This window comes from Epargyreus clarus, unplaced genomic scaffold, assembly GCF_041222505.1.
Source record: "Epargyreus clarus isolate Ecla_fem2 unplaced genomic scaffold, WU_Ecla_fem_2.2 ptg000029l, whole genome shotgun sequence".
NCBI classification, from domain to species: Eukaryota; Metazoa; Arthropoda; class Insecta; order Lepidoptera; family Hesperiidae; genus Epargyreus; species Epargyreus clarus.
In genome coordinates this window covers 6,065,213-6,091,431 of record NW_027332235.1, presented here as the reverse complement: position 1 = coordinate 6,091,431, position 26,219 = coordinate 6,065,213, and the positions used below count along the sequence as shown (strand labels likewise).

General features: G+C 35.5%; 1 protein-coding gene across 1 annotated transcript; it reads left to right on the top strand.

The window, feature by feature from the left end:
* Positions 1 to 172: 172 nt before the first annotated feature.
* LOC140754482 (hemicentin-2-like) lies at positions 173 to 26,219 on the top strand. The gene is made up of 22 exons (XM_073089505.1): positions 173 to 456; positions 2,624 to 2,862; positions 3,521 to 3,643; positions 4,050 to 4,136; positions 4,542 to 4,679; positions 5,238 to 5,406; positions 6,151 to 6,338; positions 6,882 to 6,960; positions 8,375 to 8,532; positions 9,257 to 9,401; positions 10,371 to 10,443; positions 11,854 to 12,050; positions 12,952 to 13,123; positions 13,960 to 14,054; positions 14,650 to 14,803; positions 19,416 to 19,534; positions 20,191 to 20,303; positions 21,144 to 21,383; positions 21,862 to 22,009; positions 23,432 to 24,099; positions 24,187 to 24,339; positions 24,891 to 26,219. Exons 1-22 carry the CDS (start codon positions 225 to 227, stop codon positions 25,152 to 25,154), a joined length of 3,954 nt encoding a protein of 1,317 aa, XP_072945606.1. The 5' UTR covers positions 173 to 224; the 3' UTR covers positions 25,155 to 26,219.

The following is a 26,219-nucleotide window of genomic DNA, read 5'->3' as shown; positions in this document are numbered from 1 at the left end:
CGTAATCGAATTTTCGTTCTTAACCTTATTTTATAAAGTGTCATTTATATTGACGAACCGACACCATGATTCATTCATTTTTATACAGTTGGACATTATATGAAATATGAGTAGGTATATCCGTTGTATATATATGATGATTATAATTACAGTCAGTTTATTTACAGCGATCGAAGTCATCGCACGCGATTTCGAAGTTAATTTAGTTAATCAAATATTAAGCTATGAATCGAAAAATATGTGGAGTTATATTATTGTTTACTTTCTGGATTGCTTTAGGATATTCAGATAAAATAAACGTGGCTTTTGTTATCGACGATACTAATTCAATGAGTGATGAAATTAACCAAGTTAAAGAAAAAACTGAGCTTATGTTTAATGCTGTTCTGAGGTCTCCAACCGCTGAAGTAGAAAATTTCATACTCATAACTTTTAACGATTATCCTCCACCTAACCGTGAGTATTATTTATAATTTCTTATAACAAAAATATTATAATTAATTAGTTATTGGCCTACCTCAGGTAGGGATATCTAATCCTATCTGGGATTGATTACAGATGTCCATGGGCGGCAGTAGCCACTTACTATCAGGTGGACTGTATGCTCGTCTGCTACTCCTATATTGTATAAAAAAAGTTATCTTTATGAACATTGTTGTATGAAGTAGTTTATATCGCTTTGTAGCTTAACTGCACTATCATAAGGCATAGTTTAATTTAAAGTAGACTTTGGTTCTTGCATGAACCACTCTATGTACTTCTACATAGCTATAAAATACTTGGATCATGTACCACAGAGGTTTCTGTGGTCTGACCAGGAAGTCTCCTGTCACTATTTTTTATATTACTTTATTAATACAATTACAATTACATTATTAATTTTATGCATGCATGAAAACCACCTGACACCTGACTTAAGGTCTGATCAGGAAGTCTCCTGACACTATTTTTATATTACATTATTAATACAACTACAATTACATTATTAATTTTATGCATGCATGAAAACCACCTGACACCTGACTTAAGATCTGATCAGGAAGTCTCCTGTCACTATTTTTATATTACTTTATTAATACAACTACAATTACATTATTAATTTTATGCATGCATGAAAACCACCTGACACCTGACTTAAGATCTGATCAGGAAGTCTCCTATCACTATTTTTATATTACATTATTAATACAACTACAATTACATTATTAATTTTATGCATGCATGAAAACCACCTGACACCTGACTTAAGATCTGATCAGGAAGTCTCCTGTCACTATTTTTATATTACTTTATTAATACAACTACAATTACATTATTAATTTTATGCATGCATGAAAACCACCTGACTCCTGACTTAAGGTCTGATCAGGAAGTCTCCTGTCACTATTTTTATATTACTTTATTAATACAACTACAATTACATTATTAATTTTATGCATACATGAAAACTACCTGACATCTGACTTAAGGTCTGATCAGGAAGTCTCCTGTCACTATTTTTATATTACTTTATTAATACAACTACAATTAAATTATTAATTTTATGCATGCATTAAAACTACCTGACACCTGACTTAAGGTCTGATCAGGAAGTCTCCTGTCATTATTTTTTATATTACATTATTAAGCATTCGTTTATTAATGCATGCATGAAAATAATCTGACAAGTTGTTACTGCCACCCATGGACATTTGTAACCGACTCCATATAGAACAGGAGAACCTGAAGATTATCACAGTTATGTTGCCACTTGTCCCTGTAGTCCCGGGACTAGAATAGGGCTACGGTATCCCGTGCCTGTCATAAAAGGCGACTAAAACGGGGGCTTCCGGGGTTGCGGGCGGCAAGAGTGGGAGCTGCAACCGTCCAGCAAGCAACCCCAGGAAGGACGGCGGTGTGTGTGACCGCATACCGTCGTAAACACCAGCGTAAACCGCTCCCCCCAGGGCAGAGCCTAATAGGGGCATCGCGCTCGGAGGACTCCGGTTGTGTTCCATCGGAGATCCAAAAGTTCTCCACCAAGCGCTGAGGACGGCTACCGGGGGGGTTTTAGTGCGGTAAAAATCCTATATAACCCGGCGTCGCTCCCACGTCCTCGGGTACCTTTTGAAGGTTTCTTGTGTTGCCACTACCGAACAATGAGACAGTCGCCTCAGTAAGTTAGTTGGCATCCACACTGAAACAAAAGAAACACTCCTTCACCATAGATTATTAAAGATACTTCGCCGCCTTGAAATTGAATGAAGCCACAAAAGGGTGATTTGTCAGTTATTTTTTTGAATTCATGACAAATAAAAAAAAATCTAGAGAAAAATCACGAATAAATAACTAATACTGCGTAATTTACATAATAAATAAGTAAGTATTTCAAATATTTTAGGGAAATTTTAGCACGAAGACGTGGCAAAACTTTTTTACACAGCTATTTCAATTCTTAGAACTGGTTACAATTTCTTGTTAGGAGTAAGTAATCTTTACTAATCTATGTCCTTCACACTAAAACAGGAGTGGTGGTGAAACTATTCATTGACCTACTCTATTTGATATACTCGTATTACCTTTTAACTGATTTCTTTTACTATAATATATCCTGATATTCTAAAAATAAACATCTTTTTTGTAGTTTTAGCGTCAATCAAATTAAGAGCGATAACTATGGATCCATACATTTTTTTAACGAGACTGAGAGAAATATATGTTCATAACGGGGGAGACTGCCCGGAACTTGCTATGAATGGAGTGAAACTCGCCATAGAACAGAGTAAACCCAATTCTTACGTATACGCATTCACCGACGCATCCGCTAGAGACTACCAAATGATGGAAGAAGTTAAAGCTATGGCCCAGAAAAAATCTATTCAGGTATTCTCACTTCTTACTTCGTAGTTATATTATATTCTACACAGATTGGTCAATGACTACTGCTTCCCATGGACATCTGTCTTCTTCATGCGGTGCCTCTCCAACTAGTGAAGGTCGGCTATCAGCTTCCTAAATCCCTCACGGTTTTTTGAGAGGCGAAATAGTTCAGCTGTGCTTATTATCTCGGTCCACTCTCGAAAGTTTCGCAGCCAAGATGTTTTTCTTCTCCCAACTCGCCTTTTCCCTGCGATTTTGATGAGCTGATTGCCATTATAATGAGCTGGAGGAGTTCATAACGTGGATGTCGTAGAATGTGAACCAAGTAAGACATTTTTCTCTTTGATGGACATCTGGACCCCAGATAAGATTAGACTCCTACATTAAACTGACTACAGTTGCGTTGCTACCCCAAACACCAAGATGGAACTGCTCCGTTAAGTATGTCTCCCTTACCACGCCATTCAAAGTAGAACACAGCAGCGCTTAACACTCCTATTATTAGGCTGAAATAGGTGTAGCGGTCATGCCTCCGGAACACATAAGGGCTTCTACCTTCACCTTCAAACCACCACCTTTAAATCTCACCTCATTGCTCCAATATGAACTGTATAGTATATTTAGATATTAATTTTATACATTTGTTGTATTATTATTACAGGTGAATTTCCTTTTGACGGGAGTGTGCAACTACGCTTCATCGCCAGATTATGTTGTCTATGACACATTAGCCAGGGCGACATCTGGAGAAGTATTTCATTTACTAAAACATAATATCAGAGATGTAAGTTACCTTTTTTATTGTTTTCTTTACGAGGGGGAAACCTTCAAAAGGTACCCGACAACGTGGGAGCGACGCCGGGTTATATAGGATTTTTACCGCACTAAAACGGTAAAACCCCCCAGTGGCCGTCCTCAACTCTTGTTGGAGAACTCCAGGATCTCCGACAGAACACAACCAGAGTCCTCCTAGCGCAATGCCCCGATCGAGCTCTCATACTGCCGCAACCCCGGAAACCCCTTTTAGCCTTCGCCTCTTACGACAGGCAGGGGTACCGTAGCCCTATTCTAGTCCCTGAACTACAGGTACAAGAGATGTAAGTCACCTATGTGTATTTGAGAAATAGAAATACACTATAGCATAAGTTACGCTTCCGTTGATGTAACAAATATGTTTCGTCTTTTTTCAGATAATAAACTACATAATGAGTTCTATTGAAAGTCCAAAAACAATATTGGCTACCAAGCCGCTAAGGCGGGGACAGAATGTATTTAATGTATGTATAAATCTTTTTTTTTTATAGAATTGTCGCTTTCTTCACTCACTTGACTTCTCTTTCTCTGCGAATCCAATGCCCACGGTACGTGGGTACCGTGGGCATTGGATTACTCGTAATACACAAACCAGAAAAAAAAGAAATCTGGGGTTGATTACAGATGTCCATGGGCGGCAGTAGCCACTTACCATCAGGTGGACTGTATGCAAGCCTGCTACTCCTGTATTATAAAAACATATCTATCTCCGGCCGGATTGCATCGAACCCGGAACCCTTTGAGCGCCAGATCGGTGTGGTGACAACCTCACCACGTGGGTCGTCAAAATTCATTTCAGCCAATCCATATTAATAAAACAAATATTACATATACATATACATTCTGGATCTAACATGTATAATTCTTAGTTTACAGTAGACGAAGACATGAAGAATGTTACTATTGCAGCCTCTACTAAAAGGGATTCCAAGGTCGATTTGGAGGTTACTGACCCCAGTGGGGCTAAGGTACCAACTACGGATGTAGTTAACACTAAAAATTCCAAGGTAAGTTCGGCGTAAGTTAAGAGTAGTATAATTTTCTGACAAGCCTTGTCCGCGCTCTTCACAAATCGTCACAAATTCATATTTATGGGTAAAAGATGTGATTTGATTTGTGTATACTTGCAAACACCAGTAGTAATGTTTGTGGAGGTTAGGAGTTTGCGGCGAACGTCAATACAGCGAAGGATGTAATCTATAAAATACGCTTAGAAATCATGTCAAGATTATAACGTTGCTGAGCATATGCGGTTGGAAGACCCTAAGGAAATAAGTTTTTTAATTTTCATTGCAAGGTGCAATGATATTTGAGTTAATGCAATATAAGACAAAAATATCAGTTAAATATATAGTATAATTATGTTACCCCCACAATTTAGGCGAAACCGAGAACATGTCATATGAAAAAAATACTGTGAAGCTGTTTGGGCCGAGGAATGAGACATAAATCCATACATAAGCTTGAAAAGCATTACCAAGTCGATTAAAGCACATAAAAAGGGCATAATGCTTTGTTATTCAGTGAAGATTTCTAATATTCAATTCTACTTTTCTTCTTTCTAGGTCGTCAACTTAGCAGATCCAAACCCAGGCATTATTTACAAATTTATGGCCACCAGTGATGACGAAGGAGTAGCTACCATAAAATCGTCCATAAGCATAGATTTTGAGCATGGCTTTAGTGTATTGAAACCGACATCACTAGAAACAACAAGAACTAGACCAGTATCAGGTAAATTAAAACCCCCACTTTTTAGGGTTCTGTGGCATCTAACTCACATTGGTAAAATCCCGAAACGATCTGAGATCATCGTTTATTTCGGACTTTTAATCCATTGACTTGATAAATCTTAGGACTTACATCAGAAAGATGCTAAATGTCGAGGTGCTTTCCGCGTAGTTTCTGTACATGATGTAGTACATGGGTAGATTAATAAAAATACATGTCTTATTACTGTTACCTCTGATCGCTTATTTATATTTTAAATGCGCACTGAATTTACATGATTTGGACACATCCGCTCGCAGGGCACTACTGCGCTTAGTTTTATGTTCCAACCTAACCTGATCAATCCTATTGTGTATCATACAGGGCTTTTCAAATTGGATTAGTTTAAAGCTTTGTGGGATACAATTGATTTGCTCTCTTCTCCTCTAATTTTCATAAAATAAAATTAAGCCAAAAGCCAACCGCAGTGTGTTCGTATGCGTATTTGCGTTTTCAGCGATTTCTATTCCGCTTGCGTTTAACAGTAGTGTGTACTAAGCTTAAGGCGCGTTTTTTATGTCCCATAGTATTAGTATGGTGGCGCACGTATTACGTTTAACCGCGTTGGATTTTATTCAGTTTCGATGGGCGAGCGATAAACCACATTACGTGTTAAGCCTACGGGATTGCAATCCCTTATCACGATACAAATATGTATGCGTATGTATGCGTTTTAACCGTAAAAAATGACTCACTTTTTCATTTCAGGTGAAAAATCACGTCTTGCAATCAAACTCAAGGTAAAAGGCGATGATGATGTTCGATTGGAAACGATTCAGATTCTCGATCTTGATGACAATGTACTGAAGAATATAACTGCTGAAACGATAAATCATAAGGACAAGTTTTACGTAACGGGGCCGTTCGATCCCCCGACACATATGTTCAAAGTAAAGGTCAGTATAAAATTGTCTATATATCTAATTATAGTCCGCGCCAAACTGCTAGTCCGCTCCGAATATAGAAACGAGTCGCGTCGCAATAGCAAACTGTAGATATTAGCGGGATGAAGACAGCGCGGGATCCCCCCGGCACCCGGCCGCTGCCCGCTCTCGCCCGCGGGTACATAGCTGCGTTAGTGTGCCCTTACGTTACGGAGTATATGCTAACTAAACCAGCGCGCAACAATTTCAGAGCGGACTAGAAGTTTAGCGCGGTCTATACAATCGAAATGCATGTTAGAAGTTACACTAGTTTAAGATTAAACGTTGTAAATCAATGTTTCTCAAAGTTGGCGATAATTCCTCTTTTATGGGCGCTGGACGCTACTGAAGACAGATAACCCAAAATAATGAGAGGACATTGAAACTTTTTAATGACATTTTATGAGATGCTAGAGAGAATAATTGGTTGTAAGAGTAGCAGTAGACGACATAAGTTTGAAAACATGTCATGTCATAACTCATAATATTGTTGACATAATATTCTTGAATTTGCAGATTATAGCTGTTAATCAGAAAACTGGTGGAAAGATAAATCGAGTTGGACGTACGCCAGTGGAACCAGCAACAATGCCAGGTATTTTTTACATAATATAGGAGAAGCAGACGAGCGTGCAGTCCACCTAAGTAAGTGGCGACCGTCGCCCATGGACATCTGTAATCAATCCCAGATAGGATTAGATATTTCTACCTAAAGTCGGCCACAGATGCGCCGCTATCCCTGAGGACTAAGCTGGAAGGCCTCGGAAAAATGTCTCCCTTACCACACCCTTCAAACCAGGACACAGCAGCGGCCTTACTATGAGGTTTTTTATATATTTGGGGTTGATTACAGTTGGTTATGGCGGCAATGGCCATTTACCATCCATTCATTAGTATGAAAGAATAACAGAGATGAAAAGTAATACACTATAAGTAAGTACTCTGTCAAGTTTTGATACTCTGTGGAAGTGTAGTCAAATTTTCTTTATATCACGGCGTGCGTAAATGGACGTTTTACGCACGCTTCGCGTGCGCAAAACCCCCATTTCCGACCCCGTAATATAAAATTTTATACAACACGCGGACGAAAAATGTTTTTCTGACTCGTGTGATTGCAGTCCTCGCCTGCGGCTCGGCCTGCAAACTCACACTTGTCAGAAAAAAATTTTTCGTCCTCGTATTGTAATGTACTATTAAAATCGACATATTCACAAGCTTTTTCTTTGCATGAAAAAATGGCTTCCGTGTATTTTTCCACAAAGCTCAAAAAGCAGTCCATAGATTGAGTTGACTATTTTACAAAATCTTTCTGGTTATAAGTTTGTATCTAAATTTATCCGTAACCGCGAAAATATAAAACTGATTCCATTTAGATACTCGCCGAACACAAACGTATAGGAGCGACAACGAATGTGTAAATGTTTAGTCGAGTGTATTCGGCACTTCGGGCTACTTTTAGCGTGAATCAAAGATTATTATGTACAGTCACTTCAAAACTAAACTTGTTAAAAAATTCACCCTGTAAAAATAAATATGTTTTTGTTTACAAAATAAAAAATAGGGAAAACTTATTTATAACGTGTTTTATTTTTCTATATTTTATATTCTTTCATCCGGCAAATTACATCGGCCATTTTTACCGGTAGGTCAATAAACATATATTTATAAATTATATCACATATTATTTTCGAATAATGTGGTCACATATTTTTGCTTCGTAAAGTGGTCACATATTTATTTGATGAACATTATCATCACATATTTTTGCTGCCTGTTAATGTCAAATATTTTTGCTGCGTTCGTGCAGGCAGATATTACTAAACTCGTTCTTGGGTCAGATATTTTTGCTAATCTGCCCATTTTCATATATTTATGCTCGTGACTGTACTTACGTAGATGTATTGTAAGTATATAATATTCATGTTTACATACTCGTCATTGTTCGGCGAGTTGTTCGTTGTCAAATGTTGCAAAATAAAAATACTTATGACTAAAAAAATATATTTCAGGAAGTGTAACACCTCGACATCCCGTATCAATAATTAAGGATGGCCCATCAGTATTTATTAAATACGACTATCCATTACAATTAGAATGTTTAGTAAACGCTTTCCCGCAACCAAGCATTGTATGGGAGGACGCTGATGGTGTAGTATTACCTTCAAGTGTAAGTACTTTTAATATTTTAATTTAAGTAGTCATAATTCTTAAAACATGTTTATATTTGATTAAATTTGTATCCTGGTGATGAGCGGGGCACCCAGTAATACGGGCTACTAACCCAGTACAGGGGCCCTTGCGCCTTGTTTTGTATATGATTGTACTTTAATCAATAAAACAATATTATTTTTTTAATTTTATATTTCCTACTAGCAGTGCCCCGCGGTTTCAGCCGCGTTAAAAAGAAATAACGCGGGTGAAACCGCGGGGCACAGCTAGTTCTAAGATATAAGTAGCCTAAGTTACTCCTTATTACATCAGATACCTGCCAATAAAAGTCCCGTCAAAATCGGTTCAGCCATTTCAGAGATTAGCCAGAACAAACAGACAGACAGACAAAAATTGTGAAAAATGTCATTAAAGTATATGTACATTCATATGCATGTAGTAAAAAGCGGTTATTTCAATATTAAAAACAGACACGCCAATTTTATTTATATGTATAGATTTTGCCATGAGTTGAATTTGGATACTTTTTGGATTACGTAACCTTTGGGTACGGAATCCAAAAAAAAATATGCATATTCAGTAGGTCTGAGAATCGGCTACTATCTATTTTTCATACCCTAAGTAATAAGGGTCGTTCACCCTTAACATTGTTTTATTTATATGGCAACACAACGTTTGCCGGGTCAGCTAGTCTCATATAACATTTCTAATTATATTTACAGGCGTCAACAATAGAGTTACCATATGACTACATAAGCGTTCTTGACGTGGACCACGTTAAGAAAAACACCACTTATATATGTAAAGCAAATAATGGAATTGGCGTAGGAACTTCTTCCATGGAAATTAAAACTTCCAATCCATTTGGTAGGTAATAGTTAAAACGATTTTAAATAGTTCATCTAATATTCTCAGAAGAATTATTCCTCTGAAATAAACGGACACCAGGCATGAATATGTTGATAAGTCGACTACATATAGGTACAAGTATTTTTATTTTTACTATACTATACTATACTATATAGGTTTATACTTTTAATCATTATAAGCATTCGAATTGTTTCATTTTAAGTGTAAATAAATATGTAAGTTAACGAAACCAGTCAACTTGGAAATTTTCAATAAGTCATACCAAAGAGAATGAAAAGTGTGCACTTTTAAAACGCTTTTATTAGCTTGGTTTGTATCTATGTATGTATGTAACGGAATCTTTGAGCATAATTTTCACCCACTTCCACAACTACGTTTAATTTGAAACTTTGCACACGTATCAAGGACCGATGACAATGCAATAGTTTGATAACAGTTTCCAATTATCTTTATTAGATTAATTAATTCCCCAATTTATGAGAATGTCACAGACTAAAAAATGAAAAATAAATAATAGTTGAAAAGACTAAAAACTCACCCTTTTATTGCTAATAGAACTAAAAACTAAAAAATATTTTTTAATGACAAAGTGTTTTAGAGTAAAGAGTTTCAATTCAGAGTAAAAAGCGTGGGAACATTTTACTGCGGTTCATAACTATTATCTCATAGATCATTGCCAATGGAATAATTAGAACCTTTAAAATATCAAGCACCCCACGCTTTTTACTCTGAATTGAAACTCTTTACTCTTTGTCATTAAAATTATTTTCTATTTTTTAGTTCGATTAGCAATAAAAGGGTGTTTTATTTTTTTAAACTATTATTTATTGACTTGTTAACATATTCACGCCTGGTACGTAAATATTATAACCTGCCACTGGGATTAAGATAAATAATTAAAAAATAATAAAATTGGCTATTACTTATTATGGCACATATACTCATGGATATTATTATATATTTCAGTTCCACCCAAAATTTATAAAACACAGTCCAGTAAAGCAGTGCTAGAGGGATCAAAGACTGAATTATCGTGCAGGTACTTTTCGACGGTCCCTACCTATAAACGACATGTCAAAAACGGAGGTTTACAGAAGAGCATAATTAATGTTCAAATCGCTCTAGAAAATTCTCTGTAAAATTCTAAGGATATTTTTTTATAATGTTGTTCTAGCTTTGTACTGATATTTATAAATATTGTTGTTTTATATAATTTCTGGAACAAACTGACTGGTGACCGTTTCTATGTTAACAGGATATAATTAATGTCACACAAATCTGACGTAGGAAACATGATAACAGTATTGACCAGATTTTATGCACCAATAACTTTGATCTACTGTTCTTAATGTTTTACAGTAACCTTATAATGTTTGAATACTTGTATCCAGTGTTGCCAGCATGCGTTGCAATTCCAATAGAATTACTATAATTTTACTTTATTTTACTGCATTTACTGCATTACAATTTTACAGTGTATTTGACTGTATTTGACTATATGATTCACTGTATTTTCTTGCCGATCTACTGTATTTTTTTCATCAGTGCACTGTAATATTACAAATCTGACCTGGCAACACTGCTTGTATCTTAAAATCACGCAACTCAACTTTGTCACAATATTTATTCTAACTCGAACAAGCATCGATACCTACGTTTGTTAGACATGACCGCGTTCACGCCGAGTGGCGTGCTTTTTAAAATATCATACAAAACGATACCTTTATAGATATCCGCATTCAAAACACCTATTTCCTATAATTTTTATACTTGTTCTTTTATACGAATGGTAAATCTAGTAAAATACATCATATTTAATGAAATCGCAACAGTGTATGAACAATGAGCAATTTATTACATGTCTTCATTTACGTAGGAACCGTCGCTTTATATTATACAATTTATATTTTCTTCGAAACGCGCACATCTCCACCACTTTTATGAATCTTACCCTTTCTACTAAACTAAGAATCTTATAGTAGAGACCGGTACGTAAATTATATTAAATTCCATGCGCGCTTCTGGGCTATGGGCCATGGATTTCTAGGGGCACGTTTCAAAGCTTGTAGAACCCTATATGGTTCGACTCCTACAGCACCGCTGCCGCATCTATTTCATTTCTTCCTAATAATAGTAATGTTAAAGGCTGCTGTGTTATTTCTCCGAAGCATTCTTATTAGTCCTCCGGGGTAGTAAAGCATCTGTGTCAGACTTCAAATCTAATCTTATTTGGGGTTAATTTAAAATTCCGTGGATGACATTAGCCACTTAACATCAGGTGGACTACATATTTTATAGGAATATAAATAATATTATAAAAAATCCTCAAATCGTCAATTCTGGTAGTTTTCAATCGGTGACAGTCGTGTAACTTTATTATTCGGCTGCCTTATACGTGTAAGAAAAAAGAAGGTAAGAAAGTTCTCAATTCATAGTTCTTAATTCGTAGAGTCAAAAAAGGCTTCCCAAAACCAACAATCTCCTGGGAATTCAAGAGAACTCATGCAAGTGAATTTGTAAGTCTACCGTCAACATTTGAGAAGTATGTTATAGATCCAGTTAATCCGGACAATGCTGGATTTTATAAATGTAAAGCAGTAAACACAGTTGGTGAAGACTCTCATAAAATAGAAATTATTGTACAAAGTGAGTATGAGCACTACAGATTTATGTGGTAGCACCAGTACAGTTTTGTCCCTGCAGTTCCGGGACTAGAATAGGGCTACGGTATCCCCTGCCTGTCGTAAGAGGCGACTTAAAGGGGGCTTCTGGGGTTGCGGGCGACAAGAGTGGGAGCTGGAACCGTCCAGCGAGCAACCCCGGAAAGGACGACGGTGTGTGTGGCCGCATACCGTCGTAAACACCAGGTGTGCGGGAGAAGCGTAATCCGCTCCCCCTAGGGCAGAGCCCGATAGGGGCATTCGCTCGGAGGACTCCGTTTGTGTTCCATCGGAGATCCCGGAATTCTCCACCAAGCGCCGAGGACGGCCACCGAGGGGTTTTAGTGCGGTAAAAATCCCTGTAACCTGGCGTCGCTGCCACGTCGTCGGGCACTTTTTGAAGGTTTCCTCCTCTTAAACAAAAAAAAGTAAAAAAAAACCCGTACAGTTTGGACAGGTATCACCACTGCAACTATAGCATGAAGTACTCCTTATGTTTCGATGTGTGTGAATGCTGACTGACTTACATAAGAAGAAATCAACATCTTATACCTCAGTGGCAACGCATCTGTGATCTGTCATTTAGAACCTGGCATCACATCGTCTTCAGGTTTCTTGTTCTATATGTAATTGGTCACAAATGTCCTTGAACGGCAGCTCTGCCCATTAAATTGACTGCATAGCCATTTGCTACTTCAACCTTATCAAAAAATTAAACTTAACTACGATATTATTTTCTTTTTCTTAACTATTTTTAGGTTTCTTCTTTAAGGACGTCTTTAAGGATTGTACATATTAAATTTATGATATAACGTAGTATTTTTAGCTGTAAATTTGAACAGCAACATTGTATTCAAATTCGATTTTTAAAATGGCTTATGTTGCAGGTCCACCAACTGTTGTTGTTACAAATCAATCTGATCCAGTAAAGATTAGTGATCAAGTAACACTAGAATGTAAAGTAACTGGAAACCCGCTACCAGAAGTGAGGTGGATGAAAGATGGTTTACAGATTGTAACTAATAAAAAATACAATATTTTTAGAGACAATACTTTAAGGTACGTTAATACTGTAATACTACTAGCGAAATTGACTTAATTTACCGTAGCTCACATCTTTGATTTTACTTATTTGAACTTAATTATCACTTTAACGGTTCAATCACACACACTCACAATTGTTTCCATTGTGTAGAATCCTATGTCTAATAGCGCGACATGAAATTCTTTGTACTACTAAAATACATTATTATGATACATTAAATTAATATAAATCAGTGTAGTCCCAATGCTTGTAACCCATGCTTCTAAATTCAGTCACTCATAACTCGATTCGGGTGAACCTTGGAGTTCAAACCAAAGACACGTATCTCTGGTTTTACAAAGTTGTTTACGTATTCGTAACATGTAGTAATTTTTTTTTTAATCAGTAAACTTCGTGAGACAATACTCTACTAAAAGTCCTTTAAAAAGGTTTTTCATAAGTATGTTAATTCAACCAATTTGCACCTGGATTATGGTCTAAAACACTCTCACTTCGAGAGAGAAGACCAGTGCCCAATAATAGGATAGGATAGGATAGTAATGGATGAACGACGAATGAAAAGCTATTTTTTTAAACGTAATGATAAAGTAATAACGCTTAACGCTTTCTACACTCACAGCCCACACTAGGATTCCCTGTATCGTGCTATGGACACACACACAAATACACAAACACCCAGACCCAGAAACAAAGACCTAAATTCATCATTTAGATATCTGTCTGGCCGGGGATCGAACCCGGGATCCTCTGCGTGTCAGACCGGTATGGTGACCGCTCCGCCACGCGGGTCGTCGAAGTGTATTGTAGAAGTGTATAGTTACATACTGTAATAAATTGTATTTATTTTTAGGTTTATGGCTAGTTTGGAAGACAAGGGAAATTACACGTGTGAAGCAAGGAATGACATCGGCGAAGCTTCCAATACGACCACACTTAACGTTTATGGTAAATAAATAATTATATTATGGTTACATGGATTATGGTCACGATGACGTCACTGATAAGGTTGATAGGATACCGACAAAAAAGAGCTTAATGAAGAAAACGTATTATTTGGATACTTGGATGCTAAGAGGAATGTCTAGAACAAATTGTCCTTGAAATTTCTCAGTGATCTCCTAATAGTATGAATTTCGGCCTCTGACTTTGGATATCCGAGGTCTGCGCATACAAGTCTTATGAAGTGACTTGAGTGCAAGTATGAGCTCGTACGGCGAAGAAAATCGTTTGGAAACCTACATGCCTCAAGGTTTAGATTTCTATAAGAGAAAGAATTGAGTGTTCTCTATTTGGTGTTACTGTAAAAAATCCTCTGCATTGTACTTTATTCTTAAAGAAGTTGAGGAATTTTAAATATAATATTTTCTTTATTTACGTAATACAGTATTGATTTCTACCAATGGATGATGATGATTATGATGAAGAGACGGATGGATTCTCCTCATCCTTCAACCCTTTATAGTCTGTTGTTAAACGTTAACACAATAAAATGTCCCTGGTTTTGCGTTTAACATTTATTATTATTTTATTTATTTTCTAGGACCAGTAAAAATAGTGCCTCCTAAATATTTTGGACTTAATTTAGAGCCTGGTAGTGATATGGAGCTTTTGTGTGACGCCAGCGGCTCCCCAACGCCTAAAATCACGTGGAAATTTTTCAGCTATCGACCACTTTTACCTACCACGAATTTACCGTAAGTTGTTTTTGTTTACAATATAGGAGCAGCAGTCTGCTGCCGCCCATGGACATCCGTAATCAATGCCAGATAGAAATAGAGTCCTACCTGAGATCGACCACAGATGCGCCACTACCCCTGAGGACTAAGCTGGAACGCCTCGGTATGTTTCCCTTACTAAACCCTTCAACCAGAAACACAGCAGCGTTTAACACTGCTGTTATGCGGCAGAAATAGGTGTGGCGATGGTGCCTCCAGAATCGAACCACAAAGTGTCCTACCACCTTCAATTATAAACGCTTCTGTGTTTGCTGTACTAAGCCGCCAGTCTCCGTTGTTATCAGACCTGTTGCCTTAAATTTTGCCAGAGTCCTAATGGGCAATTTGTAAACATCGAAGAGGAATTAATATATAAGATAAGCATCCATACAAATTCTTATCTAATCTAAACAATTCACTCTATCTTTTACAGCATGAAATGTCTTTGTTGTTAATGTTCAACATAACCCATATCTTAATGAATATATATTAAACAAGCACATGAAATTGGTAATCAATAACTACAAAAAAATTAATTTAATTGAAATGTATTGTAAAAAGACTATTTTAAGTGACCCAAAAAAGTTTACGAGAATGTTATGCTTTAAATTGCTAGTAGAAATTGAATTCCTAAAACTCTTAGAAACCAGGCTTTTCAGAGCATGAGCAAAAAATCTGTACCTGAGTCTAGTTGTAGTAGTGTAAGTGAAATTAAAGATGTAAGTAAATCGCGAAACACTCTGAACAAAGAAGATTTTGGCTCGAAAGACAGCGGTACAACTTTTTTTCGTCCCTAAACAAAGTCATGCGTTCACTATATTTCACCAGAATATAGCTGGTGCTATAAACAAAACCGAACAAATTATTGTTGCACTTACAGAAATTGTCCATAATAAAAATGAAATTGACATAATTTGCTTAACTGAGACTTTCATAAAAAAGGGGACGGAACAACTTTTCAACATTCCGGGTTATAAATTAGTTTCGTCATACTCTCGAAGTGAGAAAAGAGGAGGCACCTGTATTCTGACTAAAAATTGTCTATACTGTAAGCCTATTACATTCATGGATGATTTAATCTGTAATTTTAACTTTGAATGCTCTGGAATAGAAATTACATCGCAAAAAATAACTATTCTTTGCATCTACCGAACACCTACTAGTAGCCCCCAAGTTTTCTGTGACAAACTCGAACGACTCTTATTAAGATTGTCAAAAATATCGAACAAAATTATACTATGCGGGGATTGGAATTTAGATACTTTGAAACATAATAAATACTATCTTGAACTAATTAACATGTTTAAAAACGTTAATATAAAATTACACATAAAATCTCCGACGAGACAGGGAACATGCCTCGATCAGTTTGCGTCTAATATAAAACAGGTTCAATCTGGGGTTCACTACTTGAGCCTTTCAGACCATGAAGCCGGGCAAACTCTTACAATAAATATTAATAAGAGATACGAACTAACTAGCTGGTATGAGAATGTTAGGGACTTCAGTAAACATAATGTTCAGAAATTCTATAACTGCATTTCTTCAATAACTTTTTCAGAAATATATGAACAAGAAAAATTAAATGAAGCTTTTTGCAAATTTCATAGTCTTTTTAAATTATTGTACAATCTATGTTTTCCTATTTTCACCGTAAAAAAGACTAACAAACAAGGAAAAATGTCATGGTTAACCAAAGGTATTAAAAGGTCGTGTATGACAAAAAGATACTTATACTTAAAATTTATACGGACAAGTAGAGATAAAAAGTTACATAAAAAAAGATATAAACAATACAACAATATCTTAAAAAATGCATTAATAAATCACAACAGTTTCAAAGTAAAAAGTATATTGACAAAAATAAAAATAAATGTAAAGCCGTATGGGACATTATAAATAATAATATTGGCAACAGAAAATCAAATATGGACATAAATGAAATAATTGATAATGATAAAATATTTTCAAAGCCAACTGACATATGTGAATTATTTAATAACTACTATATAAATATGACAAATAAAAATAAATTTGAATTCAAAATTGATTACATTAATTCCAGAATTAATAATAATATTTCTTATACACTTTTCTTAAAACCAACAGATCCAAGTGAAGTACATAAAATAATTATGAATCTAAAAAATACCAACTCAGCAGGAATGGACGATATAAATATAAAATTCATTAAACTTTGTGCAAATTTTATCTGTGTCATATAATTAATATGTCGTTTGAAGAAGGACGTTTTCCTGATATTTAAAAAAAAAAACAATTATAAAACCACTTTTTAAAACAGGACATAAAACTTCTCTGAATAATTTTCGGCCCATTACACTAATTCCAGTGTATTCCAAAATCTTTGAAAAAGTTATGTTGGTAAGACTCCATGATTTTGTTACAAAACATGAAATACTTAAACCAGAACAATTTGGTTCTAGAAAAAATAGCACCACGTCACTTGCATGTTTTGATTTAATAAAATATATCACAGGAGCTATTGACGAAGGCACGCCGCTAACAGCAGTCTTATTAGATATGACGAAAGCGTTTGATTTTGTTGATCACAAGCTGCTAATCTATAAACTTGAGAAATACGGTATTAGAGGGAAAGCTAACGATTGGCTCAAAAGTTATTTAAACAATAGAGAACAATGCGTTGAAATTAATAAACTTGAAAATAATAACAAAACTAAAATCAAAACAAGATCAACGTTTTTAACAAATAACTTTGGAGTCCCCCAAGGTAGTGTTTTGGGACCATTCCTGTTTCTCATTTATATAAATGACATCACAAATGTAACAGATCATAAAACTATTTTGTTCGCAGATGATACTACAGTTATAATTAAATGCAAAAATAATAATACCTATGAAGAAGAAATAAATTTAACAATTCATAAATTATCCAATTGGCTTAAAAATAATAATTTAAAAATAAACATTAATAAAACCAAAATTATTCAATTCCAAACTTATAATAAAAGACATATTAATCTAAATATAGTTCATGACAATACTCCAATAGAATAAGTAGAGAAAATCAAATTTCTAGGAATAATACTGGACAAAAACTGTAACTGGAGAGGTCACATTGAATATGTTTGTGATAAATTAGATAGGTTTGTGTTTGCAATAAAAAGAATACGGCTTATGGTATCGACGGAAGCAGCACTCATTGCATACCATGGATATGTGTCTTCAGTTTTATTATACGGCCTGTTATTGTGGGGGAATTCGGTAGACATAATTAAAGCATTTCGCATTCAAAAAAATGCGTAAGAGCCATTTGTGGAGCTTGGCAGATGGATTCTTGTAGACCTTTATTTAAAAAGTATCGAATACTGCCCCTAGCATGCATGTATATTAGGGAGGTCTGCCTGTTTGTTAGGCAGCACCCACACTATTTTAAAATCCAATATCAATATGTAAGAAGGAATGCAGACAAAAATAAATTTAGATTATTAATGCCAAAATCAAGACTAGAATTATATAGGAAAAATGCTTATCTTACAGCTATAAAAATATATAACAAGTTACCAGACAAATACAAAGATCTGACCTTAAACATTTTTAAGAGGAAAATTACCGAATGGCTTATGCAACACTGCTTTTATGACATCAATGAATATTTTCAATGTACAGAATAAAAATGACATGTAATAATTTAATACGATATATATATATTTTTATTTATTTTTAATTTTTATGATTTTTTTTTCTAAATTTTACAACTTGACATGATTGCACACCATTGTAATGGTAGAATGTACGAACTTTTATTGCTGTAACTATCTTTGTGTACTACATTCTTGCAATAAATAAATTTCATTTCATTTCATTTCAAATTTCATTTCATTTCATTTCAAATTTCATTTCATTTCATTTCATTTCATTAGCCAGTATTACATCCATCCTCTACCAATTGCTGTTGGGGCAGCGCGATGGATTAGTCGTACAAAGTAGGGCCCATTGGTAGAGGAAAACATCAGTGCCCAGAAGTGGGACACAAAAGGAATTGCAATCAATACTTATCAAGAGCAATATCAGGTAGGCTTCAGGCAAAACTCCTTCTTAATGTTTACTTATTAAGGGCAATATCAACTGACTTTTTTTTCATTTTTTTTAAATATTTAACTACTTAATTATTTTTATTCTTTGCCTCTTTTTCGCCATTTTTTTTCTGTGGTATCTATAATCTAAATACATGAAATAAATTGTATATGATTATTTATACAAATATAATAATACCGTCGTGTGAAAGACTTCTTACTTATAAACGTTTTTGATTTTATATTTTGTATAGTCCGCGCCAAACTGCTAGTCCGCTCTGGAATTGATACGCGCAGGTTTTTTAGTTAGCATATAGTACTCCGTAACGTAAGGGCCCACTAACGCAGCTATGTAATGCAGCGCACGGGAGCGGGGAGGATCCCGCGCTATCTTCATCCCGCTGATATTTGCAATTTGCTATTCCGACGCGAGTCGTTTCTATATTCGGAGCGGACTAGCAGTTTGGCGCAGACAATACCTTATGGTTGTATGTATTTCAGTTTTTGTATTTAAGTATTTTGTTATTTTATTACAGATGGTCAGACCGGCTAGTTACGTTAAATAGAATACAAAGAAACAATGTGGGGTATTACACTTGTATAGCAGAAAATGGATTTGACCAGGCGTCTATTACTTATGAAGTTGATATCAAAGGTAACTTTTTTTTTATAATATGGGAGTAGCAGACGAGCATGCAGTCCACCTGATGGTAAGTGGCTACTGCCGCCCATGGACCTCTGTAATCAACCCCAGATAGCAATAGATATTCCTACCTGAGGTCGGCCACAGATGCGCCGCTACCCTTAAGGACTAAGCTGAAACGCCTCGGAAAAGTATGTCTCCCTTACCACACCCTTCAAATCAGAAGACAGCTGCGCTTAACACTGCTCTTATGAGGCAGAAATAGGTGTGGCGGTGGTACCGCCGGAGTCAAACCACAAAGGGTTCTTTCTTCTCCTTCTACCACCTTCACCTAACTACCATATAGTTAACTACAAAATTATTGTACTTACCTTCATGATAATAACAATCAATAAATCTAATATTGTGCCTACCAAAGATCGGAAATTGACAATTTATTCCTACTAGAAATTATAGATTGATTATTAATTACACACGTTAATATACAAAATGATTTTAACTGGGTTTGAATGAAACAAATTCAAAAGGTTTAGTTATATGGTGAAAATTGATTGGGTTAATTACAAATGTCTATGGGCGACAGTAGCCACTTACGATCAGGTGGACTCGTCTGCTATCTTAAAATTATGATAATATGATGATGATGATAATAACTTTTTATTTGGCAGAATACCCAACGGCAACGGAACCAGTGGATACGCTTTACGTAGAGGAGGGAACATCAAAAGACATCAAGTGCAATGTACCTCGTATAGAACCAGATGCGATTCGTTGGTACAAGGTTAGTTACACAAAGGGTAAAAACAGAACCCTATTACTAAGACTCCGCTGTCTGTCCGTCTGTTCGTCTGTCACAGGGCTCAACCTTTTGAACCGTAAGAGATAGACAATTGAAATATTTACAAAAATAACAACGACTACTAAAAATAAAATAAATTTGAATATTAAAGTCGGCCTCCATACTACATGTATGGAGACCCCCTTTAATATAAGACTTTATTTTATTTTTAGTATTTGTTATTATAGCGGCCACCGTTATGCATCCTCTGTAAATTTTCATGTGTCTATCTATTACGGTTCCGGAGATATAGCCCTGTGACAGACGGACAGACGGCGAAGTCTTAGTAATAGGGTCCGTTTTTACTCTTTGAGTACGAAACCCTAAAAAATTATGAACATTTGGTGGTACGGAAGCTACCATGTGCGAACCCGATTCTTACTTGGCGAATCATCAACATTTCTTCAACCTTTATATATCAAATGGAGACGTCTGTCTTCACACAATTGAGGGTTCCTGGAGGATAAATCGTCTAGACTGTTGGATTGTAAACGAAGACTGGTCACATCGTTAACCTCTTGTGGCGGAAGGTGGTAGACTCTGGAGCCACTACCACCACACCTACTTATGTCTAATAACAGCAGTTTTAAACTCTGCTATTTTCTGGTTTGAGCGGTGTGGTAAAGAAGACATACTTATGTGTGTTTGGGACACCTCAGAAATAAACTCGTATGCTGTATGATCTGAGATTGATCTACCATGTTCATGGGTGGCAGTGGTTTACTATCAGTTGGATTTCAGGTTGATTCTTGTTTACTACTTCCATCTAATTAATATTTTCAGAATGGAACATATATTGGGGATGCTGACTTCGTTTTACCCAATGCCCAAGACTCTGACGCCGGTGTGTACAGCTGTCGTGTCAGCTCACCTTTGGGTTTCAGGGCCGCTCACCTGAAGGTCGTAATCGGTCGCAAGCCCAACTTCAAATATCCGAAGAAAAGCGATATAATAGTGGCGCCTTTCGTCTACGGACAAAGATATACACTCGAATGTGTTGTAGAGGGAATTCCGACCCCTACGGTATTTTAACTTTTATTCTTTGAATTTAATAAAAAGTGTTTGAATTTATATTTTCTAATATAATGTGATATCAATAGGTGGTAGAATCAAGAAGTAGAATAACAGTAGTGATAAGCTGCTGTGTTCTGGTTTGAAATGTGTGGTAAGAGAGACATACTTTTACGAGGAATTCCAGCTTAGTCCGCGTAGATGCGGCGCATCTGTGGCTGACGTCAGGTAGGGACGTAATCTTATCTGGGATTAATTACAGACGTCCAGATGGCAGTAGCACATACCAGGTGGACTACATGCTCGTTTGCTAGTCCTATATTATAAAAAAAATTGTCCACTAAACGGGTACTTGAGACTCATGTGCTTCCCTTCCCCATTCGTCCCCAAAGAGAATACTGGGACCACAATAGATTGGCATTCGAATATTAGACGCCGATTTTAGTACTGCGCACACAATGAAATATACCTAACTTTCATAACATTTCAGGTGACATGGTGGCATAATGAAATTAAAATGCCAGACACTGTTCAGGTATATCGTTTTAAAATGCATGATAATGACTTGGGGGAAAAGCGATGTGACGCTACAAATGCTTTTGGTACTATAAGTCGAACTTATGTTATTAAAAAAACTGGTAAGTAACTTCAGATTAGACAAAGTACTATTAACTTTCTTACAGCAGCACTTAAGTCTGAATTAAATCTACATTATCTACCAAGAATTTTATAATCCGACATATTGCCGTATCCACAAAAAAGACTCAAGAAACCATTACCTATTAAATTCAAAAGTACGGAAAGAACCTTTATATTGGTTTGAGTACCAAATTGTAACTAAGAAAATAAGCCAAATGTTTGTATGTATGTAATTAACGGAAATGGGCAAGCAAAGAAACAGTAATAAACTAGTAACTTGTAAATTATCCCTTGTCACGGTGAAGGAAAACATCCCTCTAAGAGATCTTAAAATAAAAGTTCTCAAAGGTATGTGAAGTCTACCTATATGCCCTTGACCAGCGTGGTGGACAATGGCCTAATCGTTCTAAAAGAAGACCTGTACTGGAGTGGGATAGTAATGGGTTGATAAAGAAAGAAAAAAAAATCGAATAAAATGTGCTCCACAAAGACAATCGCATAGCATGAAGCGAGGCAATTGTTTTTATCATTTTTCACATGTTTTGGATGATCGCAATATTTTTTTTAAATCTAGGTTTTAGGCGGGCTAGGTATTTTAATCAAGAAGTATTTTAATTGATAAACCTGTCAAAAATAACCACGACTAGAGTTGATAAAGGACAATGCCCATGAAAGTATGGACCGCCGTCCAGAGTTGCATCAAATTGAAACTTGTTGTGGACGATGTATAATTAACCGAATACTATCACCAATAATTATTTTCTAGATCAACTCCCGGGTTCTGAAGTTATTTACCGAAATGTTACAGATTGATGGTCGATTTTAACTGATAGTAGGTACCTATAATGTAGTTCGACTAACATATTCCATTTATTTTTGAAGGTAGTAGGTAAAAAAACCTAAAATAATCCTAAAAACCTAAAATAATGAATTCCGAGTATAAAATTTCGTCTTATTTTATCTTAAATGGAACCCCCTTGTTCAAAGAAACTATTCTGATCGACAAACTATGTAAAAAAATCAAAAAATAATTTTAATATTACTTTCATTTTGATGCATGAGAAAAATCATCAGTCAAAACACTAGTAGATCTTATTGAATTCCGAGTATAAAATTCCGCCATTTTAATTTTTAAGAACAATAATCAACATTTCGTCTTATTTTATCTTAAATGGAATCCCCTGTTTAAAGAAACTATTCTGATCGACAAATTATGTAAAATAATCAAAAAATAATTTTAATATTATTTTCATTTTGACGCATGAGAAAAATCAGTACCAAGAATGGGCATTCTCCTTTAACAACTGAACACCCTCATGAAATGTCACCCTTATTTCACCTGCCACCTTGTATTATAATATGATCAATTTATTTGTATATTATGTATTTTTTCTTGTATATATTAAATTAATTTGTTTCAGGTTGTGAAATAAACTATAATGATGTAGATGTACATAGGTATCATCCTCTGATAACGTTAACTGACGGTAAATTAGCCGAGTTTGAAAATGAAAAAGGCGTGATGATTATTCCTCCACGTAAACTTATCGAATTTGTGTGTCCAAATAATGTAACCAAGAGCGTTTATTGTGTAGAAAAGAAATTCATTGTCAGAAAACAAGGAATATCGCACGCGATTGAGCGCTATTCATATGAAGACTTAAAATGTGCCACAGAATTGACACCCGAGACAAAAGCAAGTGAAGATATTTCGTTAGGGAATGAATGTTCATCACAGCCTGGTAACAGTTTAATTAAAGTAGGATATCAGACCACAAGTTCATTTACTGGAATTTACGACGTTTGTTACAACACAAGACTCGAAAAGCAAATTTTTATCAAGCACACATTAAACCGATATGCATCTAATATTGAAATCGATACTAAAACTACCTTCAATGATAACGGCATGCCTTACGATTACGATGATATGTACAATTGTAGCAAGCAATTCTACAGAGATGGAAAAGGCTGTTGTTTTGTTGGACGACAGTTAGTAAGCCCGCTCGATGTGTTACCAGATGTACAGAAATCTACTTACTTTAACTTAAACGTTTTACCTCAGTGGAATTTCTGTGGTAACTTTCATGTAAGTAATAGTTATGATTATGTAGGGTCATTACACAATGATGAATTATTTTGTGATTATTGAAATGACAATTCGGTTACATTTCAGAATTGGAACGAAGTAGAAAAAAGAGTTAGAGATCTCGCGAAATCCATAAAATATGAATTACAAGTTTATACTGGTCCGCACAAAAGTCAAAGAGATAGTTGGCTTTATGAGAGTCATGGCAAACATATTAATGCACCGATGTATTTTTGGAAGGTAAGATATCGTGAAAGTAACCCTCGTTCTAAAAAAAATAGAAATACTTACTATAAATCAGTTGCGATAATTTGTCTATGGGTACTCTTAAAATAAATAAAATGTCAAGTGTAACGTCATAACCATTTTGAAGGATGTTTTCTGCTAAAATGAGAAAACAAATATTGTAAGGATTTTTTGCTGTTTGTTGCTAATGGGGTGTCACTTAAAATGTCTATAGTGTAAAAAGTAAAACTTGAAAGTTGTACGAAATATCTTTATACTAGATCTAGACTTTATAATAGATCTTTATCTGTTACATTTGTATCAACCATTTTTTCATGTAAAATTGTCCGAGAACATTGCAAAACCTGTTTATTCGTTTTTGATATTTAACTCCCCCAAATTTGACGGAATCTTATGCCAACAAGCTGTATTTTGATTTTAAATAAAAAACAGACCTCATTTCATTGGACCATGAAATATTTTTTTTTAACACAGCATTATTTTTTGGTTATATCGCCTACTTGTAGGTACATGATGTAAATGTGAAGTATAATTTGATATTTCAGGTGGTAGAAATAACGAACCTAAAAGAAGCCATCGCGATAATTACAGTAAACGTCCCCAATTTAACACCATCAGATGCAGGTAGTTACGTCTTTTGTAACGACATATGCGACCGTACGGATTGGATGGCGAACAAAGAATGGCACAATGTAGAACATGGATATACATTTTGCTGCAGTGTTTGGGAATTTATCAAGAAAGTCCCTGTAACAATTATACCCGACAGACTGAACTACTCATTGCTGCTTTCTAAAAAAATCAAATAAACGGTCTTGCACTCATCAAATTCTTTATTATAATATAAGTATTATGTAGAATCTGCGCCAAAATTCTAGTCTCTTCTTATTGAAGCGAGTGGCGTCGCAAAAGCAAATTGTAGATATTAGCGGGACGAAGACAGCGCGGGAGCCCCCCGCACCCGTCCGCTGCCCGCTCTCGCCCGCGGGTCGCACGGGTACAAAGCTGCGTTATAGTCGTCACAATTAATTAGGTCCATTTTGACACATGCCATCCTAATGTCATTAATGTTTTAAACTCACTTTTTAGTAGTAGTTTACAACCACGTGACGGCTACAGCTTGCGGCATCAAAGCGTTCCGAAGAAACCATAAACGATTAACTTTCAAATAATCGAAACTTAGAATTACCAATAACTAATTATTTATCCCTTTTTCATCATAACAACAATAAAATAATCTAGACTTTGTTTCGTGAATGACAAAACGAAAAAAATACAGTTTACGAGCGATGCTTTATTTAATCTTCTGAAGATGATTATTTTTTTAAATTACACTAGAATTTATTTTCTTTTCTCCTTTTTATTAAATATTTAGATGTTTTAGAACAATATTAAGTAAATATTCTGTTTACAAAATATTAAGTAGTCTATGCAACACGATGTGGGGTAGTACTCAATTAGTCGTAAAAATCGGTTTCTTTGGTTATCGATTTGTATGTCACATGCTTAGAGCCTAGGGATGGCATGTGTCAAAATGTCTATTAAATTGTGACGACTATAGTGTGCCCTTACTGTTGCTACAGGGTATATGCTTGAGTTGTTTTGGATCGCATTGGCTCTCTGACTACTCCTGCTCGCAACAACGTCAAAGCGTACTAGAAGTTTGGCGCTGACTTTACTTGCAATTATCGATTGCTGTAAAATGCTGTCACCATTTTTTTTGACGCCAACTTAATTTGTTTATTATTGCAAGTTTGGTTAATCAAACGAGTTCAATCATGTTAGTTTTACGGCTAAAACGGCCTGTGTATTCAACAGGGAAAAAGTTTAATAATATAGAAAGAAAATAGCTGCAAATAATATTAAGACTAAAA

Excerpts from the sequence above, each read along its gene's own strand:
- LOC140754482 (XM_073089505.1), top strand. The coding sequence starts at position 225 with ATGAATCGAAAAATATGTGGAGTTATATTATTGTTTACTTTCTGGATT. Across the intron at positions 8,533-9,256 it reads GTGTAGTATTACCTTCAAGT|GCGTCAACAATAGAGTTACC; the intron begins GTAAGTACTTTT and ends TTATATTTACAG. Across the intron at positions 10,444-11,853 it reads AAGACTGAATTATCGTGCAG|AGTCAAAAAAGGCTTCCCAA; the intron begins GTACTTTTCGAC and ends CTTAATTCGTAG.